The sequence below is a fragment of the Phocoena sinus genome, chromosome 20 (genome assembly GCF_008692025.1).
Source record: "Phocoena sinus isolate mPhoSin1 chromosome 20, mPhoSin1.pri, whole genome shotgun sequence".
NCBI lineage: Eukaryota > Metazoa > Chordata > Mammalia > Artiodactyla > Phocoenidae > Phocoena > Phocoena sinus.
Genome location: NC_045782.1, coordinates 42146113 through 42166451, shown reverse-complemented (window position 1 = coordinate 42166451; position 20339 = coordinate 42146113). Strand labels below are relative to the sequence as shown.

The window sequence follows — 20339 nt, the reverse complement described above, 5'->3', positions numbered from 1 at the left end:
GAATGTCATATAGTAGCCCTTTTGGATTAGTAATATGCAGTTAAGGTTTCTTCATGTCTTTTTGTCGCTTGATACCTCATTCCTTTTTGGTCCTGAATAATATTCCATTGTCTGGATGTTCCACAGTTTATTTATTCGTTTACCTACCGAAGGACATTGTGGTTGCTTCCAAGTTTTGCAGTTATGAATAAAGCTCCTGTAAACATCTGTGTGCAGGTTTTAGTTTAGATGTGTTTTCAACGCCTTTGGGTAAACACCAAGGAGAGCGATTGCTGGATCAAATGGAAAGAATATGTTTAGGATCGTAAGAAGCTGCCAAACTGTCTTCCAAAGTGCCGGTACTACTTTGCATTCCCACCAGCAATGAATGAGAATCCCAGTGCTCCATAGCCTTACCAGCATTTAGTGTTGTCAGTCTTCTGGGTTTTGGCCACTCAAATAGGTATATAGTGATATCTCACTGTTGTTTTAATTTGCATTTCTCTGATGACATATTATGTAGAGCATCTTTTCATATGCTTATTTGCCATCTGTTTATCTTATTTGGTAAAGTGTCTGTAAGGTCTTTGGCCCACTTTTTAATTGGGTTGTTTTCTTATTGTTGAGTTTTAAGAGTTCTTTGTGTATTTTGGGTTCTTTTGTTTGTTTTTGTTAAATTCATTTTATTTTGGCTGCGTTGGGTCTTTGTTGCTGCGCACGGGCTTTCTCTAGTTGCAGTGAGTGGGGGCTACTCTTCGTTGCTGTGCGTGGGCTTCTCATCGTGGTAGCTTCTCTTATTGAGGAGCATGGGCTCTAGACACGTGGGCTTCAGTAGTTGTGACTCACGGGCTCTAGAGTGCAGGCTCAGTAGTTGTGGCGCATGGGCTGAGTTGCTTTGCAGCATGTGGGATCTTCCCGGACTAGGGATCGAACCCATGTTCGCTGCATTGGCAGCCGGATTCTTAACCACTGTGCCACCAGGGAAGTCCCATTCTTTGTGTATTTTGGATAATAATGCTTTATCAGATGTATCTTTTGTAAATATTTTCTCCCATTCTGTGGCTTGTGTTCTCATTCTCTTGACATTGTTAATAGAGCAGAAGTTTTTTATTTTAATGAAGTCCAGCTTATCAATTCTTTCTTGCATGGATTGTGCCTTTGGTGTTGTATCTAAAAAGGAACTGCCAGGGGCTTCCCTGGTGGCGCAGTGGTTGAGAGTCCGCCTGCCGATGCAGGGGACACAGGTTCGTGTCCCGGTCTGGGAGGATCCCACATGCCGCGGAGCGGATGGGCCCGTAAGCCATGGCCGCTGAGCCTGCGCCTCCGGAGCCTGTGCTCCTCAACTAGAGAGGCCACAGCAGTGAGAGGCCTGCGTACCGCAAAAAAAAAAAAAAAAGGAACTGCCATACCCAAGGTCATCTAGACCCAAGGTCATGCTTTATCTTCTAGAAGTTTTATACTTTTGTAGTTTTTGCGTTTTACATTTAGTTTGTAGTTTTGCGTTTTACATTTAGGTCTGTGATCGATTTTGCATTAATTTTTGTGAAGGGTATAAAGTCTGTATCAATTTTTATTTTGCATGTTGATGTCCAGTTCTAGCACCACTTTCTTGAAAAGACTATTTTTGCCCCATTGTATTGCCTTTGATTATTTGACAAAGATCAGTTGGCTCTATTCATGTGTGCGTGCATTTTTTTCAAATCCATTATTGACTACTCCTAATTTTGTTTCTGCTTTGTTTTTTGGGTCATTCCTCTTATCTTTTTCATAGCTTCAGTAAATTACACTTGAATTATAGCAATAGCTTCTTTATTGTCTTACTAGCCTTCGGTCTCCTTTGTTCCCATCCTGGAATATTTATTTTAAATATTACTATCTTTGCAAAACTAGCTGTTTCTATCAGAATATCAAAGGAATTATAGAATCTCAGCATTGCAAGGGATCTTAAAAGTCATTTAATTCACATACTTGTCTTTTGTTTACATTTTCTCTCCATTTCTGCTGAATAACTTCTGCCAAGTTCTTTAGGCTAAGCTTGAATTCCTTCAATAACAGGAAACTCATTCTTTCTGAACACTGCGTTCCATTTTTTGGACAACTGTTGATTTGAGTCTTCCTTAACTTAAGATGAAATACATGTCCTTGTAGCTTCTCTGCAAACTCTATTTCTTCCCCTAAGACTATACAGAACAAGGATAATCCTGCTTCCCTGTGAAAGCCCTTTAGGTATGTGAAGAAAGCTATTCTGTCCAGAACTAAACTCTCCTCAGATTCATGTTTTCCCTAAGCTAAAACTCCCAGCTTGATTGGTTCTTCTAGTAAACCCTTTTATAACTTAATTTGTATTCCTCTACCATTCTATTCTCATTTCTCTGAACTTTAACATCTGTTTATGTTTGCTTTAAGTTGTGAAACTCAGAAATCAGTGGAGTACTTCGAGTACTGCAAGTGTAGTTCATGTCATGCCGTAGACCAGAACTATCCATCCTTTGTTCAAAACATCAATCTCCTTTCAATGCAGGATGAAATTGCGTTAACATTTTTGACATCCACATTCTATCTTGACTCATACCGACTTTATTGTTGAGTAAAACCCCCAAGTCATCTCTCACAAAACCGTATCTCCCCCAATTGTACTCAAGTGTAGAAATCTTGCATTTATTCTTTTTAAAAATTATTTATTTTTGGCTGCGTTGGGTCTTCGTTGCTGTGCGCAAGCTTTCTCTAGTTGTGGCGAGTGGGGGCTACTCTTTGTTTCAGTGCGCAGACTTCTCATTGCAGTGACTTCTCTTGTTGCGGAGCACAGGTTCTAGGTACACAGGCTTCAGTAGTTGTGGCACGTGGTCTCAGTAGTTGTGGCTCACGGGCTCTAGAGCACAGGCTCAGCAGTTGTGGTGCACGGGCTTAGTTGCTCCTCAGCATGTGGGATCTTCCTGGACCAGGGATCGAACCCATGTCCCCTGCATTGGCAGGCAGATTCTTAACCACTGCGCCACCAGGGAAGTCCCGCATTTATTTATTTTTTTAATTTTTAATTTTTTGGCCACGCCTCGTGACATGTGGGATCTTAGTTCCCAGACCAGGGTTTGAACCTGTGCCCCCTGCAGTGGAAGCGTGGAGTGTTAACAACTGGATTGCCAAGGAGGTCCCTTACATTTATTCTTGGTAACTTTTATCTTGTTAGAATAGCTCTTTGCTCTTCAACAGCTACAGCTTGTCGAGGAATAAAAAAATATCCTTATTAGCTTATGATTTAATTAATGCTATAGAACATGTACACTAAATAAAATAAAAACCTAAGAACTCTTAGAAGGCAGCTTAATGTAGTGTCAGTTTTAACTATGAATGATGTTTCTCAGAGTGTCCTCTGGCCTGCATTACAGTCACCTGGAGGGTGCTTGTTAAATAGCTTCCCCAGCTCCACTCCAGGCTTAATGAATTCAAATTTCTAGGAGTAGTGCTTGGAAATCTGCATTTTAAGAGGCTCCATTGGGGACTGCAAGTAAAATGGGTTTAAAGCTAAGGGACAGAGGGAAAAAAAGGGGAAAGGAAAAGCTGTAAAATTCTGAAACTAATAAAGATACATGCTGCCAGATGGCAGCAAGGCAGGACCTGCTATAGTAGAAGCATGATCTTTGTCATCAAGAATTTGTGAAATACCAGGCCACACCCTCTGAGGGAGTAAAAAACGGATGGGGGTGTCAGCAAAGATTAGTTTGGAGAGTTACTACACATACCCCATCTTTAGTTCTAGGCTATCTAATGAGAGGATCTATAGTGAATCTCAGGTGACTAATTTGTATATAGACTAGTTGGGTGGTAGGCATCCTGCATAGATGCTTGGTGCTTAGGGCACAGGCCTTTTCCACTTTATCATAACGGAACTCAAGGTGCTCTTGGCATTTTAAAGTTGATGGGGCAACAGCAGGTCTCTACTGGACAAAATGATACCCAGAGATTAGACGATCAAAGACCTGACTGCTCAAATGGGGTCAGAAGTCGTGTTTTTAGTCTTAAGTACTTCCTTTTCTTAAAGATTTGCTACGTGCCCAGCTAAGCAAATATAGATAACTCATTTTAGAGGCTGACTGACGATCTTTGAAACAAACAAACAAAAAGCCCTCCTATATTATGAGTTGTTGGAAGCTATTCTCCAGGTCCTCATTGCATGGTTGGAAAACTGTTTCTTAGTGTAAATAATCATATTGTACTACTAAAATGAGAAGTTGAATAGAACTAAGAAAATACTCATAATTCTAGGAGAAGTTAGAATTATGCAAACTTTAAAAGATTAAATATTGATGTTAATTTGTGATTGTATTTTCTGCAAGTGCATGCATGACTTAAAAATAAGCATTCAAATCTGGTTTGCACAACTGCAGAGAGAGGCTTGCAAGACTTGTGAATATGTCCTGACTTGCTGCTAGTCTGTTGATATCCTCCCTGTTTTGGCAAACTTGGCAAATCTGTCTGGCATTTGAACTGGAAGCTACTTGGGATTCCCCTTTAAACATCACAAAACCCACTTCACACTTCTCTCTCTTTATAGATCATGTTTCCCACAAAATAAATTAAACACTCTTTATCCTGATGCTAATTTGACAGACATTCCTCCTAATTTATTATTATTATGCTTACTGTTGTGTAAAATTAGTGTTTGCTGTAATTTTTTCCTCTTTTGGATACCTAAAAGTTGACTGACAATTTTTCCTCAGTGCAGCTTGCCTCTGATATAATCTCAGGAAAGCAAAGAAAATTCACTGCTTTTTAAAATTGAAGAGATTAGCAAATACAAATTTGTCACTTTTATGGATAATATTTGAAAGATTATAAACATTACTATTTATTCATTTTACTGCAGAAATAGGCTATGTATTTTTCATTGAGCTATTTTTTAAAAGGGATTACAATTAGTATATTAGGTCTCATACATATTTTCATGTATTATTTTCATCAGGGGCTACATAAGCCTTATTATAATGGATAAGTTCTTATTATATTTAGACTTTTAGGTCAAAAATCATTTCAAGCTATTCATAGCACACACTTAAAGCCTCCTAAAGTTCTCTCCACCAAAATTTGTATGATTATAATCACTGAATATCAGTATCAGTGAATATCAATACCTGGGGCTGCAAATTTTTACATTGTTGGAGAATTGCTAATTCAACTGGCAGAGAGTGGTAGTTAGAATTAAGGTGAGAAGTGCATATCATACTAACCTACCTCAAACTAAGAGGCAAAGGATGGGCAGTGGTAATCTAGCATTGCAAATGACCTTTCGGGTGAAGAACCCAGAAATAGCCCCAGTTCCTCTCAATAGAACCAAATCATCCCAGGTGGGTGCTAGCAGAGTGATGTGTGTGCCCCCGTAAGAAAGAGGAGGGGCAGCTTTCTAATATCTGGTAGTTAAGGGCTATGAGAGTGGGTGCAATTGGGAGGATAAGGGGAACTTTGGAAAAGAAATATTTATTGTAATAGAACAGGTTGGGGAGAAAGATGATAGAAGGATGTGTACACATGGAACTGATAGTTGTGGTAGCTTGGTTTTTATGGATGGAGCTACATCTTTACCCTAAATGAAGTTGGAAGGCTTGAGAAATAGGTGTGAATTGAATTCTGCCTAAGGCATAAGAGAAGCAGGCAGGATTGACTCTGATAGTAATCCACCTGGAAGAGAGAGACTAAAGCTACAGAGAATCCTTCTCTACTGAACACTAGTAAAATCTTTGTGAAACTGCTGTGTTACAACTCATTTACTACAGTGTTAATTTGGAGTTTGAGATTCATCAAAGGAATGGGCACTATAATTTGCAGTGTCCAAGTGACACTCGTGTTTTAGATAAAGTGCCTAAGGGGCCAGATGGTCACAATAGTCTCAGAAAGAATTTCACAAGCAAGATTGTCACTTATTTTCAAGCTTTACAGTCACCTAACAATGATCTAATTCTCACATTAACAGTTGGGAGTCTGGTTCCATTTCATCACTCCTCTATAGCAAGGTGATAAAAAATAAGTTAATATTTATTAAGCCAATATTTACGAGATCTTCCTATGTGCCAGGAAGTATTCTAAGTGCCTTATGTGCATTATACTTAACCTTCATAATAATCTTCTGAGGTAGTTGCTATTATTTCCAGTTAGTAAGAGGAAGAACCAGGACTTGAATCCAGGCAAGCTGACTCCAGAGCCCCCACTTTTGAATTTATTTAATACAAAAAGCTGTCCTTTATTCTGAGATTATGTCCACCGTACCTTTTGATATTACAGTATATTTTCTTATATGAAGTGGTGCTGATAGAAGATGCCAGGTTTGATATTTTTGTTTAAGAAATCTTTACCTTGTAAATTAAAAACTAAGCAACCCAATGACAACACTAATCTCCAGATATTTTTTAAAAAAGAAGTTGTTTAGCTAGTTTTGGAAATCTAAGTCTGAGAATCACTGGTCAGAAAAATGGGACTCTCAGTTACTAATTTTTAGTGTTCTCTAGAGATTTTTTCACTTGATTTATTTCCTAATGCACTTAATCCAATCAGTCCTCACCTATCTGGCACCTGACCACAAGTCATACTTTCATCCATTTGACAAATATCTGTTGTGAAATATAATTGAAATGCAGCTTTGCGGTTCATATTTTAGGAAATCATTAAAGATACTTTATGACAAGGGCTCTAGAATGAGATACAAAGAAGCCTTATACTAAATTATTTACAGAATGTAGTCTTATAGTGAGGTTCCAGTGTCATGTTCACTTAAATCCTTAGTAAACAATGGCGTTACCATTTGCTATGTTTATTTCTTTGGTGTTTTACATTATTTGTAGTGTTATTAATAGCTATTACATAATGATATATTAATAGATATTAATACTTTTCATTGTCCCTAACATATGGAGAACAAAATGGAAGAGAACAAGAGTAGCCCTGCTAGAGAAGAATGAACAGGGGAGCCAGACAAAGAAGTTGTTGTCTGGCTTACTTGTTGCTCTAACTGTAATCCTCATTGTTGGCTTTATTTATCTATGTGTCATTGGTGACTTCAGTATCCTTGTTGGTGATTTGTTCAACAGTCTGTCTTCACAGTTCTTTGGAGTTCTCATTTCCATTTAACTTTTCTTTCACTCCATCTCAGCTGCTCACTCTTTGGTCATACCCAAGACTGAACCATCGCTAATAACCACTACTTCGGGGATCTCAGCTTTAAGCATCTTCCTCTCTAGCCACCTCCCATTTTTTCCTTGCTTTCTTCTAGCATAGCCCTTACCCCAACTCCAGCAAGTTTGACATGGGGACCTTCCAGTTAATTTACTCTGTCACTTCCCAGCCTTTTTGTCATCTTTACCCAGCTTAGATTCCATGGTCTATTACCTTCACCCTCCTCACATACACCCTTAACAGCCTTGCTCCGCATCTTGTATATGTCAGGTGTTTCTCAGCTACCTGCTTACTCTGTATCAGTGCCCAGACTTAAATATGGCTTAAGAAAAACAAAACCATGGTATTTGACCTCACTTTAAATTTAAGAACCAAATCTCAAGCGAGCCCTCAGTATTTCTTGGAATCAGTATTTCCTTGCATTCCTTCTGTATTTCCTTAATCTACACTTGATCTTAGCCAAAAGGCCGAGAAGGGATGTATTTCCTTAGCCTCATCAGTTTCCTCACCTACTCTCTGAGATGACTGGTTCCTCTCCATTCTTCTCAAACATCCAACACCACCTCTTCCATCCTTCCATCTTCACCAGCAGCTGATGACCTGGAATCTTTATTTCACTGAGAAAATAGAAATAATCAGAAGAGAACTGCTTCATCTTCCCACCTCCAAATGTAGCATTTGTTGAATGAATCAAAGAACATGATATCCCAGAACTTCATTTACTCCTATATTCAAATATAATTAGCAACTTAAAATTCCAAAACCAAATATATAAAGCCATTTTTGGCCATTTTGAATTACACTTTTCACTACCACCTTCCTTTATGTTACTGTAACCAAGAGTTGTTATGTTTTGCCTCATCCAAATAAAAATTAGTTATTTTTAGGAAGATGATTAACAGGAGCAGTTAATAAAATAAGCAGTTAAATAACTGAACTCAGGAAATGAAGAGAAGAACTGCTTTTGCACTATATGTGATTATACTATTAGCCCACATTAGTTATTACTTATGTAAGTTATGGAGGAAGGAGAAAAGGTGCGAAGACTTAGAAATGAAGACTAAAGCCTCAAACTTGGTAGAGAATGGAGGGAGAATGTTGAAAACAGGCCATGTGATAGTTTTGGATTTTTTTGGATGGAAAATTAGGTAATAGACTTGAGCAAAAATTAGATAATAGACTCTAGCTAAAATTAGATAATAAACTTCAAATTAAATTAATACTTTACCTTGTGTTGCTAAACTTTAAGATTCAGTTTTGAAAAAAAGAGATGTTTAAAACCAAAAAAGTCAATATTCTTATGCCAGCTTTGATAAAATTTATATTTATATAATTGAGTAAGAACCTACCTTACCTAACTGTAAGTTGCTTATATAATTACAGCAAAGAGGAGAGTCCCTCAGTAACCTGAATTTCGTATGCTGAGCTCACTTACCCAATGGCATCTGTCTGCTCAAGCACATTTCCCCACACGTTTTCCCAGTTCCCCACGTTCTTTCCAAACCTTTACCATGTTTCCCAATATCATCTCCTCATCCTGCATTTTGTAGATGACCTAAGCCCCCTACTTCACATAGTAAACAGAACCCAACAGGCATAACCTCAGCTTACTTCCTCTTCTCTTTACTTAACTAGTCTCAGAAGAAGTTTCCTTGCAGCTGTCTCCTTAAATCCCTACTCTTTGTTGCCAGAGTTCCTGAAAGTGTGATCTCTGTCTGTTCTTGCTTATGCTACTTAGCTTCCTTCTCCTACCACAACCCAAAATGATCTGACCCAGATCAGCATGAACTTTCTGATTTTTAAATCTGATGTTCTCTTTCCAGGCCTCATCCTTTGTCTCCGGAGCATTTGTCCCTATTGTCACATTCCTCTGCTTAAAGCTTTTTGAGGCTTTTCATGTACCCAGAACGGGCATTCAAAAATATTGAACCAGTAGTTTTGATATCTTCTCTGAGCTTTCAACAAGTCTTTCTTAATGGACATTACTGCCTGAATCTCAGATGCCTTATAGCCAAAAACAAAGTTATGATTTCCTCTTGCTAACCTCTTGATTGTTTTCTGAGATTACTATCATTTTTCCCATGTGCCCCCAGGCTAGATGCCTTAAGGTCATCCTTGACTCTTCCTTTTTTTCTTATTTTCATTTGGTCTCTAAGCTCTGATGAATATCTCTGTTCTCTTCCATTCTTTTCCTACTACTATTTCTTAAGATTATTACCTCTTTCCATTCCTGGTCTCTTGTCTGGATTATTTCAGTAGTACATCCAGGGATTTTAATTTGAATTTCATGATTCGACCCCAGAGGATCAAAAAATCTTCTCAAAATTGCATGCAAATTTTTGTACATGGGCATTTTTTCTGGGCAGGTCCATTAGGCTATTCCATGGGAAAGAAAATGAGAGATAGAATCAGAGAATATGACATTTTAAACAAGGCAGTTCCACTGATTTCTCATTCTTCTGTGCCTGCCCTTTGCTATGTAGTTCCCTAACCCAGGGAACTGATCTCTGAGTAGTGAGGGGGGGCATGTAAGACATAAAGGAAAAAAAAAGGAACAGTACAGCTCGCAGTCAGACAGTCCAACAGTCAGAGATCAGAGGCTCCCCAGCATCAGAGCTAGGCCTTAATGTCCTGGAGAAGCTCAGGGGAAAGCTGGGGTATCAGTAGGGAGGCAGCCTTCTGAGGCCTCTGGACCCAGTTGTTTATGTGCTTGGAGGGACTTGGAGGGATAGGAAAAGGAAAGCTTAATTGGCAAAAATCCAGAGCCAGCCAGTGAGGCAGTGTCCCCAGAAAAAGGTTAAGAACATTCCTCCAACTAGACTCCCACCCTCTGATCTTTGTTCTCTAGTCCTTCGTCTACTCCACTGCCGGTTAGTTTTTAAACACACATCTCGTTATGTATCCTCCCTGATTAAAAAACACTGGGTTTTTACAAAACAAATTAAAAACTCCCGGGCATGGTGTCAAGGCCTTCCTTAGTTGGGAACCTGTCATCCCCTTACTCAGGCACTCACCTCCAAGGCTCCCAGCCACAGAAGGTGATAACTGGCTGTTTTGAGAGGACAGCTTCTAGGTCCACACTGCCATGCCTAATCTAATGCTAATCTCTCTAGGGTGCCATTTCCCTTCACTTGCCCAACCATGAACCTCAAACTGGCCTTCAGGACCCAGACTGTATGTTACCTCTTCCCCTGTGTCCATCCCTAATTTTCTGCCATCACTCTAGCAGAATCAGTCTCTCTTGGCTAGGTTCCAAAAAACATTTCATGCACATCTCTGATAATGTCATATTATATTGTAGATAACCTATTTTTATTTGTCTTTCCTACTAAATCAGAAATGCCCTGCAGGTAGGGACTGCCTTTTTCATGTTTGTATCCCAAACACCTAGTTTCGTGCCTAGTCCAAACAGGAGCTTAATACACTTTTGTTGAATGGAATTACTTATGCAGAGTTTTTATGACTCATTTAAATTAGAGACCAATGCTTATTTAATAAGTCAGAAAGGCTATGATAATAATAGGAATAACAAAGTCCCATTTCCACTGATTATTCAAGTAACTGCTTCCTTTGTGGAAGTGGATTTTGAAAATCTTCGCATGTCATTGTATATATATATATATATATATATATATATATTTTTTTTTTTTTTTTTTTTTTTTTTTTTTTGCGGTACGCGGGCCTCTCACTGTTGTGGCCTCTCTGGTTGCGGAGCACAGGCTCCGGACGCGCAGGCTCAGCGGCCATGGCTCACGGGCCCAGCCTCTCCGCGGCATGTGGGATCTTCCCGGACCGGGGCACAAACCCGTGTCCCCTGCATCGGCAGGCAGACTCTCAACCACTGCACCACCAGGGAAGCCCCATTGTATACTTTTAATGTGCTTTCTTGACATCCTAAAAGAATTATGGTTCTCATGCAGACTAGAGTTTCTATGACATTCTTATTGATGTTATATTGAATAGATTCTGTAATTTCACAGATCTGTATTACATATAAGTTCCACGGATGTGCATTTTATCTTTCAAGCTTCATGGTAATATTTTGTGGGTTATTTATTTTATGACATCTGAGTCAATTTAATTCAAAACACATTAAATTGAGCATTTCCCACGTACAAAAACAGAGTTACAGAGTTAAAAATCTAGTATTTATGTATTATGTAGTTTGTCTTGCTAAATTTGTAAGTCCCAGTCATTGCAAAGGTGTTTTTTAGGTATTTAAATTAGTTCAGCCATGAAAGTACATACTGTTCATAATTTAAGAGCTTCAAATAATTTTTTTAACATCTTTATTGGGGTATAATTGCTTTACAATGGTGTGTTAGTTTCTGCTTTATAACAAAGTGAATCAGTTATATATATACATATGTTCCCACATGTCTTCCCTCTTGCGTCTCCCTCCCTCCCACCCTCTCTATCCCACCCCTCCAGGCGGTCACAAAGCACCAAGCCAATATCCCTGTGCCATGCGGCTGCTTCCCACTAGCTATCTACCTTACTTTTGTTAGTGTGTATATGTCCATGACTCTCTCTCGCCCTGTCACAGCTCACCCTTCCCCCCCCCATATCCTCAAGTCCGTTCTCCAGTAGGTCTGCGTCTTTATTCCTGTCTTATTCAAATAATTTTTAAAAACCATCTTCTATCCCCCCATTTTCTCTGAGTTTTGTAGGAAAAGAATCAATAATTTACTTATTCTGCCATTTATTGAGTACATATTATGTACTAGGCATTAGGCTGGGTGTCTGCAATTGAGGATTGATGAGACAGTACCTGCCCTTGAATAGTTTACAGTCTTAAGAGAAAAGAAAGTATATAAACAAATAATTGCAATTTAAACTTTGGAGAAGAGGAAGGAAGCTCCTTCTTTGAGAACTGATGCTGAGGATGAGAAAAGAGATGCCTGCAGATAAATTTGTAGATAAAGAAGCAGGGATGTGAAGGGGGGTTGGAGATGTAATTAAGATTACTAATAACCTCATCAAAAGATAGGGAGATTAACCTGAAATATCTGGCTGGGCCCAACATAATCACATAAGGTAGTTTAAGGCAGAAGAGGCAGAGAGATGTGTCAGAAAGAGAAGCTGAAGAGAACTGAAGCATAAGAGAAACTCAGTCACTTGCTGGAGGGGGACCACATGGAAAGTGTCAAAAGGAAAGTAGGCAGCCTCTAGGAGAAAAGATCAACCTGACCCCTAGCTGACAGCCAGCAAAGAAAGAGGGATCTCAGTCTTATAGTCACAAGAAAATAGATTCTATCAACAACCCACGTAAACTTGGAAGTGGATTCTTCCCAGAGCCCCATTGGCCCACACCTTGATTTCAGTCTTATGAAAAATGGAGCAGAGCTACCCAAACCCACCCAAACTTCTGACTTAAAGAACTGTGAAATAATAAATTTGCAGTGTTTAAAAAAAGAGGGGGGCCAAAAGGAGAAAAAAAGAAGTAGGGAGTGAAGGGGGTTCATACCTGATAGTCTTTTTTTTTTTTTTATTATGAAAAGTAGGAAACTAGATCATCTCTAAGAATTAATGGCATGGGTAGTGCTTGAGAAGAGAACAGTGAAGTCTGGATAATAACTAAGGAGAATGGGAGATGAACAGAAACAGGTAAGGGGTGGCATGCAATATTGAGAAAGCAGTGAGAGTAGAACTGAAATCAGATAGCATGAGACTGTTAGGATATCAGTCAGCACAGTGGTGTAATTTTCTCTGGTCATGCTCTGGCCAATGTTTAGGTGCAGTAAAGCCATATTGTGTTCAGGGTTCATAGGGTAGGTATAACAGAAGTATAAGAATGCTGAGGAGGTGAGAGTCTTTGAAAGAAAGCATGGCTTAATATGGAAGGAAGTGTGGTTAGAAGGAAGTTGATAAACTTGGAGAAGGTTGAGACTGGAGAGATGTGGCTAAGGGCTGGTACTTTGTAGGTACTTAGCAAGTCTTCAGTTTATCCTTCCTGGCTCTCCCCTCCTTGTGCCTGTTTCACTCCCTCCACCACCACCTGCCTCTTTAATGGTTTATACAAATAGTTTCAAATCATGATAGTAGCAGTTGGTTTGGAGAGGAAGGCTAGGAGCCAGGTTCCAAAGTCCTCATCAGATGTGTCCCAGTGGCTTGGATGCTGACAGTGCGTGGTGGTGTTGGCCTCTAGGAGAAGCTTAAGGCTTATCCCCTTATCTCCTTACCCCTCATGCCCCAAGGGTGGGACAAGGGCAAAGACATTTTATGGGCCATAGTTCTTTTTTTAAATTTAATTTATTTATTTTTGGCTGCATTGGGTCTTTGTTGCTGCACGCGGGCCTTCTCTAGTTGCGGTGAGTGGGGGCTACTCTTCATTATGGTGCACGGGCTTCCCATTGCGGTGGCTTCTCTTGTTGCAGAGCACGGGCTCTAGGCACGTGGACTTCAATAGTTGTGGCACACAGGCTCAGTAGTTGTGGCTCGCGGGCTCTAGAGCACGAGCTCAGTAGTTGTGGCACACGGGCGTAGTTGCTCCACAGCATGCAGGATCTTCCTGGCCCAGGGATCGAACGCGTGTCCCCTGCACTGGCAGGCGGATTCTTAACCACTGAGCCACCAGGGAAGTCCCTGGGCCACAGTTCTTAGGACAGGAATTTACTCTGTGATGAGAAGGGTTAAGAATCTAAGCCTTTAAGAGTTTCCACTAAGTTCCCCCTGTCTCTACAAGTCTAACCAGAAGCACAGATCTCATTACTTTTAAGGATTTAAAAGGGAGTCTTTTTTTGAAACAAAGATAGAAGCAATGGCTGTACTGGCAACCCAAAATATCTTCCTCCTCAGAATCTAAAATTTCTAGTAGAGTTGGTTGAATCTTGTGGTTTCCTTAATTGAGTCATTGATGTATTGTTGTAATTTTTCTTAAAGATATAATTTTTTAAGGCTTTTGTTCCAAATGAGGACAGTTTCCATAAAAATACACTGTATCCCATTTCCAGAAATTTTCTTGTTCACCTGTAGTTTTGAGTGTAACGCTTGAAATCTAAGAATTCATTATTTCACAGAGTGATTTTTTGGTGTAGTATAAAGAAAAAACGCATAAGTAAAGAGTCATGCATCTTAAGTGTGAAACTTAAATAGGTGAGGATTCCTAGAGTGAGTAAACAGAAACCAAATTTCATCTTAATCTTAAGAAATGGAGTAAATGCTTGTGTAGAGTGGGCTAAAGAAATCCCAGGGAGTCTAAATCATTAGTCTTGCTATTTTGCTATTGTTAATGATACCTTTAAGGCATTTAGCAATGGTTGCCTAGAAAAGAATTGAATACTATTCTCATGAAGCTTCAGTTTCATTTTCATCCTGGTGGCTCTGAGAAAACACGTTTCTCACTTGGCATAGTCACGTGAAATAGGGCATTCGACTTCATCCACAAAGTCTGTAACATCCATCTGGATCCTATGGATTGCTCTATACCCACCCAACTCAGACATGTCTGCCCTTTCTTCAAGTGCTTGTATTGACAGGTAGACCTGTAATTTCTTTGACTAAGATACAGTTTCCGTAGCCTGTCGTATCATAATAGATCTGTGTTGGGCTAAACTTGCCTAAAAACAGATCTTTTTTCCCCCTGGCTTTAAAGTAAAGGGTAATGAAAAAGAAGTAATATTTCCTAATTAGGTATTTAGGTCAAAGAGACATTTTCAGAGTTAAGAGTATTCGTTCTCAATGATAATTCAAATATACTTTTCCAAAGACCTTTAATTGGCAGCTTTCCCCCTCAACTTTTGGTGTTGGTGTAGGAATTGTTTGTGGATTTTCTATTTTAAAAAGATCTTCAGTTCATTCTTGTTCTGTTCATAGCACCTAGATATTAATATATGTTATTGCTATTGCTGTATTCTTCCTGACATTCATGTGAAGAAGAAAGAAAACTTTGGTGTCTTACTTGGATTTTAGTTAGTTGATGTAAGACTGTTTTCTTTTCCTTTTTAGGTTGCAAACACGTTAAAGGCATTCTGTTATATGGGCCTCCAGGTTGTGGTAAGACTCTCTTGGCTCGACAGATTGGCAAGATGTTGAATGCAAGGGAGCCTAAAGTGGTCAATGGGCCGGAAATCCTCAACAAATATGTGGGAGAATCAGAGGCTAACATTCGTAAACTCTTTGCTGATGCTGAAGAGGAGCAAAGGAGGGTAATGTTAACATAAGTACAATTTAGTGAAAGTTTGTTATCACTTATATGATGATTGAAACCCAGAGTTATGGTGGAAGACTTGTTGCTGTGATTTATAGTTTGAAGAAATTGCAGATAAAATTTATTTTGAACCGAGTTATGTCACTGAACTGGGATTATGGGAGATTTACATGTTGTGAGCAGATGTCAATATCCACATGTTCATAATACAAAGATAGATGATTATATGAGCCAAAGGTTTTGCAAAACAGATCATGAATATGTATTTAAGTGACACTTTTATTCCACATTACTTCCAGAGACTTGAACTCATTTATCCTAAAAGAGAGAAATTAAATCCATAAAAGGACTTGTAGAATTAATTATGTGTAAGGTTCATGTGCAGAAAGCTAGTTTACTTACCACTGACTTAACTCAGCTGTAGTGACAGGTATAAGTTGTTAGGTCTCAAAGGAGAACTTGATTGGGGTCTTAGAAAAAAATAAAATTAACTAAAAATCAAGCCAGAGTTTACTAATTGTGATGGTTAATTTTGTGCTAATTTGCCTGGGCCTCAGGGTGCCCGGACATCGGTTAAACATTTTTCTGGGTGGGTTGTGTTTACCATTTCAATCTGTAGACTGTCCCTAATATGCCATCCAATCCGTTGAAGGCCTGAATAGAACAAAAAGGCTTACCTTCCCTTGAGTAAGAGGGAATTTCCTACTGCCTGACCTGGGATATCAGTTCTTTCCTGCCTTCAGACTCAAACTGAAACACCTCTTCCTGGCTCTCAAGCTTGTAGACCTTTGGACTGGAACTACACCATCAGCTCTCTGTGTCTCCAGTTTGCCAGCTGCAGAACTTGGGACTTGTCAGCCTACATAATTATGTTAGCCAACTCCTTACATTTAATCTCTAGATAGATTTTATATATATATATTCTTTTTTTTTTTCAGGTACCAATAGAATAGATAGACTAGATCTATAGATCTATTGATTCTGTTTCTCTGGAAAACTTTGACTAATATACTAGTATTAATATATTTGTTTCATTAAAGGAAAGTTTAAAAACAGTATTGTGGGATTTCTGGTTCTGGCAATACAGTAGACTAGGTAACCTGAAAATCTTCCTTCTACAAAAATCTTCAAATGCTGGATAAAATATAATTCAGCTAAAATCATTTCAAATGCACAATTGAGCTCTCAGGGAAGAAAAGGAAGTCTTCAGAAATCAAAAGAAAACTGAAAACTAGAGTAGTAAAGATAATGAGCTGCAGCTTTTGGTTCTGGTAATGTGTGCATTTGGGTTTTGTCATCCACTAGGGGACATAAAATGAGTCCTTGAACTTACTTAAGGTGTGGCCTAGGAACTGGAACCTTCAAAGCAGCTCTGTCATCAATGAAAAGCATGACTAGAAAATATTTCCCTACCAGCACAGAGAAATAACAAAACCTTTTAACTATTTGCCTGGGTTCTAGAGTGGGAGATGAGGAATCTGCCATGGGAATTCTAACCCATGGATCTTTAACTCATGTTTAGGATTTGAAAAAACACACACACACACACACACACACACACACACACACACACACACCCCACTATGTAGTCTGGGGCCCCAAAATTGAGAAATTAATTTTAAAATGAATCCTGGGCCAGTGTTACCACATAGGATTGTTAGATATAAGCACACCCCAAGGGATACTCCAACAAAGCCAGGCCACAAGAGATTCTCACAGGGGAAGCTAAAATAGCTCCAATAAATTGAAAATGTCATCATCAAAATTTTAAACTCAGCAACTAGGTTAAACATAAGCAGTAGTTTCAGCTGAGGAGAGAAGTGATAAACAGTAGAATAGATCTAAAGAAATCACCCAGAATGTAGCACAGAGAGATAGAGAGATGGAAAATATGAAAGAGAAATTGAGATAACAGAGTTAAAATGAGAAGTCCAAATAGAAAGAATAGTGTAGAGGCAATATTCAAAGATAGAATGTCTGAGAATGTTCTAGAATTAATAAACATAAATACTTAGATTCGTGTAGCACCATGAGCCCAAATGGGATAAGTAGAAATTTATATCTAGATGCATTGTAGTGAAACTGGAGAATGCCAAAGAAAAAAAGAGAAATGTCTTAGTATCAACAAAAAAGAAATGATGATGACATCCAAAGGAATATCCATTATGTTGACAGTAAACTTTTTAACAACAGCAAGAGAGACCAGAAAAGAGTGGAAGAATATCTTCACAGAGCTAAGTAAAAATAACTGTCAACTTAAAATTTTATACCCAGCTTAATTCTCATTCAGGAATAAGATGAAATGAAGATATTTTTTCAGACAAAGTCTAATAGAATTAACTAGTCACAGAAGATTGTTGGAAGAACGTGAAGCAGGATATATTTGAGAATGAAGAAAATTGAACCCAGAAGGAAAGCAGTGGATGCAAGAAACAATGGTGAGCAATGAAATTGGTAAAAATGTAGATAAAATCTGGAACTTCTACTTCTAGTTGTGGCAGATTAGGTAATTTGAATCATGCCTGCCACTGAAGACTACTGGAAAAGCTCAACAAAATGTTTTAATTTTTTTTTTTTTTTAATGTGCTTGGAGGTATCAGAGAGCTTACAAGATCTAGGGGGAGAATGGAGGCCCAGAAAAAAAGGTCCCAGTTTATGGGGGTCACTGTTCCTCTGGAGAAATTAGCCATTTCTGGAGGGAGCTGCTAAACAGCTATGCAGCCCCCTTGACGGGCTAGTGGGTATAAGGGGGACAGAGATTAGAGCCTATGGCCCACAAAGAGGGGACGTCTGATGAACATGCCTCATTTTGAGCTGGGACTCTGAAGGACTACACCATAGGAGCAAGCGTTAACCAGAAGCAGACATGCTGTTACAGAGGCTACAGATCAGCTTTGAGTCATGTCATTCTCTAAAATTAGGCTGAGGGTTCCTAAACCACTAGTGCCCCCAGACATTTGGCAGAATTGTAGATCCTTCCTGGTGGAAGGTAGTATCATGCAAGGCCATAAACTATTTCTATAGTTTGCAAATGCAATGCCTGGCTTATAATCAAAAGCAATCAGATACACAAAGACATACACAACATGAAGAAAGAGAAACAAAAGATGATAGAAATTGGGCCTCAAGATACTGGAATTCTCAGATACAGACTTTTAAAATAAGTATACTTATTACATTCAAAGAGAAACAAGATTGAAAATTTTAGCAGAGCACTAGAAACTGTTAAAAAAAATCAAATGGAAACTCTGGGAATGAGAAATTCAGTAAATTAACTCAAGTTTAAACAACAGATTAGACACATCTAAAGAGAGAATTAGTGAACTGAAAGATGTTAGACAAAAATAACTACAGACAAAGGATGAAAGGAATGAAGAGAGATAAATACCACAAGAAAGTCTAGTGCACAATTTAAATTTCCAGAAAGTCAGGAGAAAGATGATGGGGCAAAAGCAGTATTTGAAGAGAAAAGGGTTTAGAACTTTCTAAAATGGGTAAAGAACATCAGTCCATGGATTCCAGCAGTGATATAAACCTCAAGCAAAAGAAATACTGAAGAATTCTACACTTACAATCATTGTTAAATGGCTGAAAATAAAAAAAGGAGAGAGAGAAATATTAAAAGCAGCTAGAGAAAAAAAAGGATTACCTTCCAATAAACAGCAATTAGCTGGCACCTGTCTTCTCAACAGAAATGACGAAAATCAGAAATCAGTTGAATGTCATTTTTTAAGAGAATAGCTGTCAACTTAGAATTTACATTGTCATGTAAATATACAATAAAGTACTGTATTGTAATAAAAATAGACTGGCTGTACACAGTTGTGAATCTAACAAATAAATGCTGAGCAAAAGAAAACACAAGAAAGGATCATATATACTATATGATTCCATTTATATACAGCTCAACTAAAGTACAGTGTTTAATGATGCATGCTTCTAAGTTGGTAAAACTGTAAAGGAAAGTGAGAAATAATTACCTTAAAAATCAGATTGTGGTTGCCTTTGGGGCACAGAGGGGAGGGGTGTTGGGGAAGGGTGGTGAGGAGGCACTGCCAGGATGCACTCTTCTGCGTCTTGTTATGGTTACATGGATGTTCATTTTGTCACAGTTCCTTCAGACATACATTCACATTTGTGGAACTTTCCCTCTATGTATGTCATATTCCACAATAAAAACGTTTAAAAGAGGTTAAATTTAAGAAGGATTCACTGTACAAAATAATAATGATGATCAATATATCTTTTTAAGGATAGAACTAAAATATGGAACAAAACATGTGGGAAGTGGGTTGAATCCATGTAAGATCCTTGTATTATTTGGGAAGAAGTTAGACATGTTAATTAACATAAAACTTAAGTAAATGTTTATGTGAAAATTGTTTATAGTTCTCAAGCTTTTCCAAGGCATGAGGGAGGAGTGGGGGAAGGAATAAAGAAAACTCAAATACTTTAGAAGGCAAGAAAGGAATAACAAGACTCAAAGAAAATGTGAAGATACTGAAAACGTAACTTTTAAAAAGATTTCACTTAGAATAGCATTCAGAATGATAAGATAACTAGGATTAAATCTAACAGGAACGTTAAAGGAGAAAATTATAAACATTTTTGAAAATCTTTTTTCAAGAGCTAATAAATGGTAAGATAGAACATTTTCACATGGGAATCCTGACATTATCATAAAAAGGACAGTTCTGCCCATATTAATCTGTAAGTTCAGTGTTTTTCCAGTCAAGTCTAACAGGACTTCTTTGGAATTTGACATTTTTTTTTTTTGGATGCTTGAAGAGTCATGAAAATTTTGGAGAATAATGAAAAGTTACTTATTCAGATATCAAGACTTACTGGAAACCTATAGTAATTGAAACAATTTTATATATTCATGAAAAAACAGACCATGGAAATAGAGGAACACAGGAAGAACTTGTTATGTGAAAAGTGGCAATACAAATCAGAGGGGAAATGATATACTGTTCCAAGATGGGACTGATATCATTGGCTCTCTGTTTGGAAAAAGATAAAATGCAGTCCCTGTCTCGCTTCATACAGAATT

General features: G+C 38.3%; 1 protein-coding gene across 1 annotated transcript in view; it reads left to right on the top strand.

Moving 5' to 3' along the window:
* Window positions 1-20339, top strand: part of NSF (N-ethylmaleimide sensitive factor, vesicle fusing ATPase) — a 159093-nt gene that overhangs the window by 72906 nt on the left and 65848 nt on the right. The window contains 1 exon segment of the mRNA XM_032615290.1: window positions 15085-15284. Coding sequence (XP_032471181.1) covers window positions 15085-15284 — 200 coding nt within the window.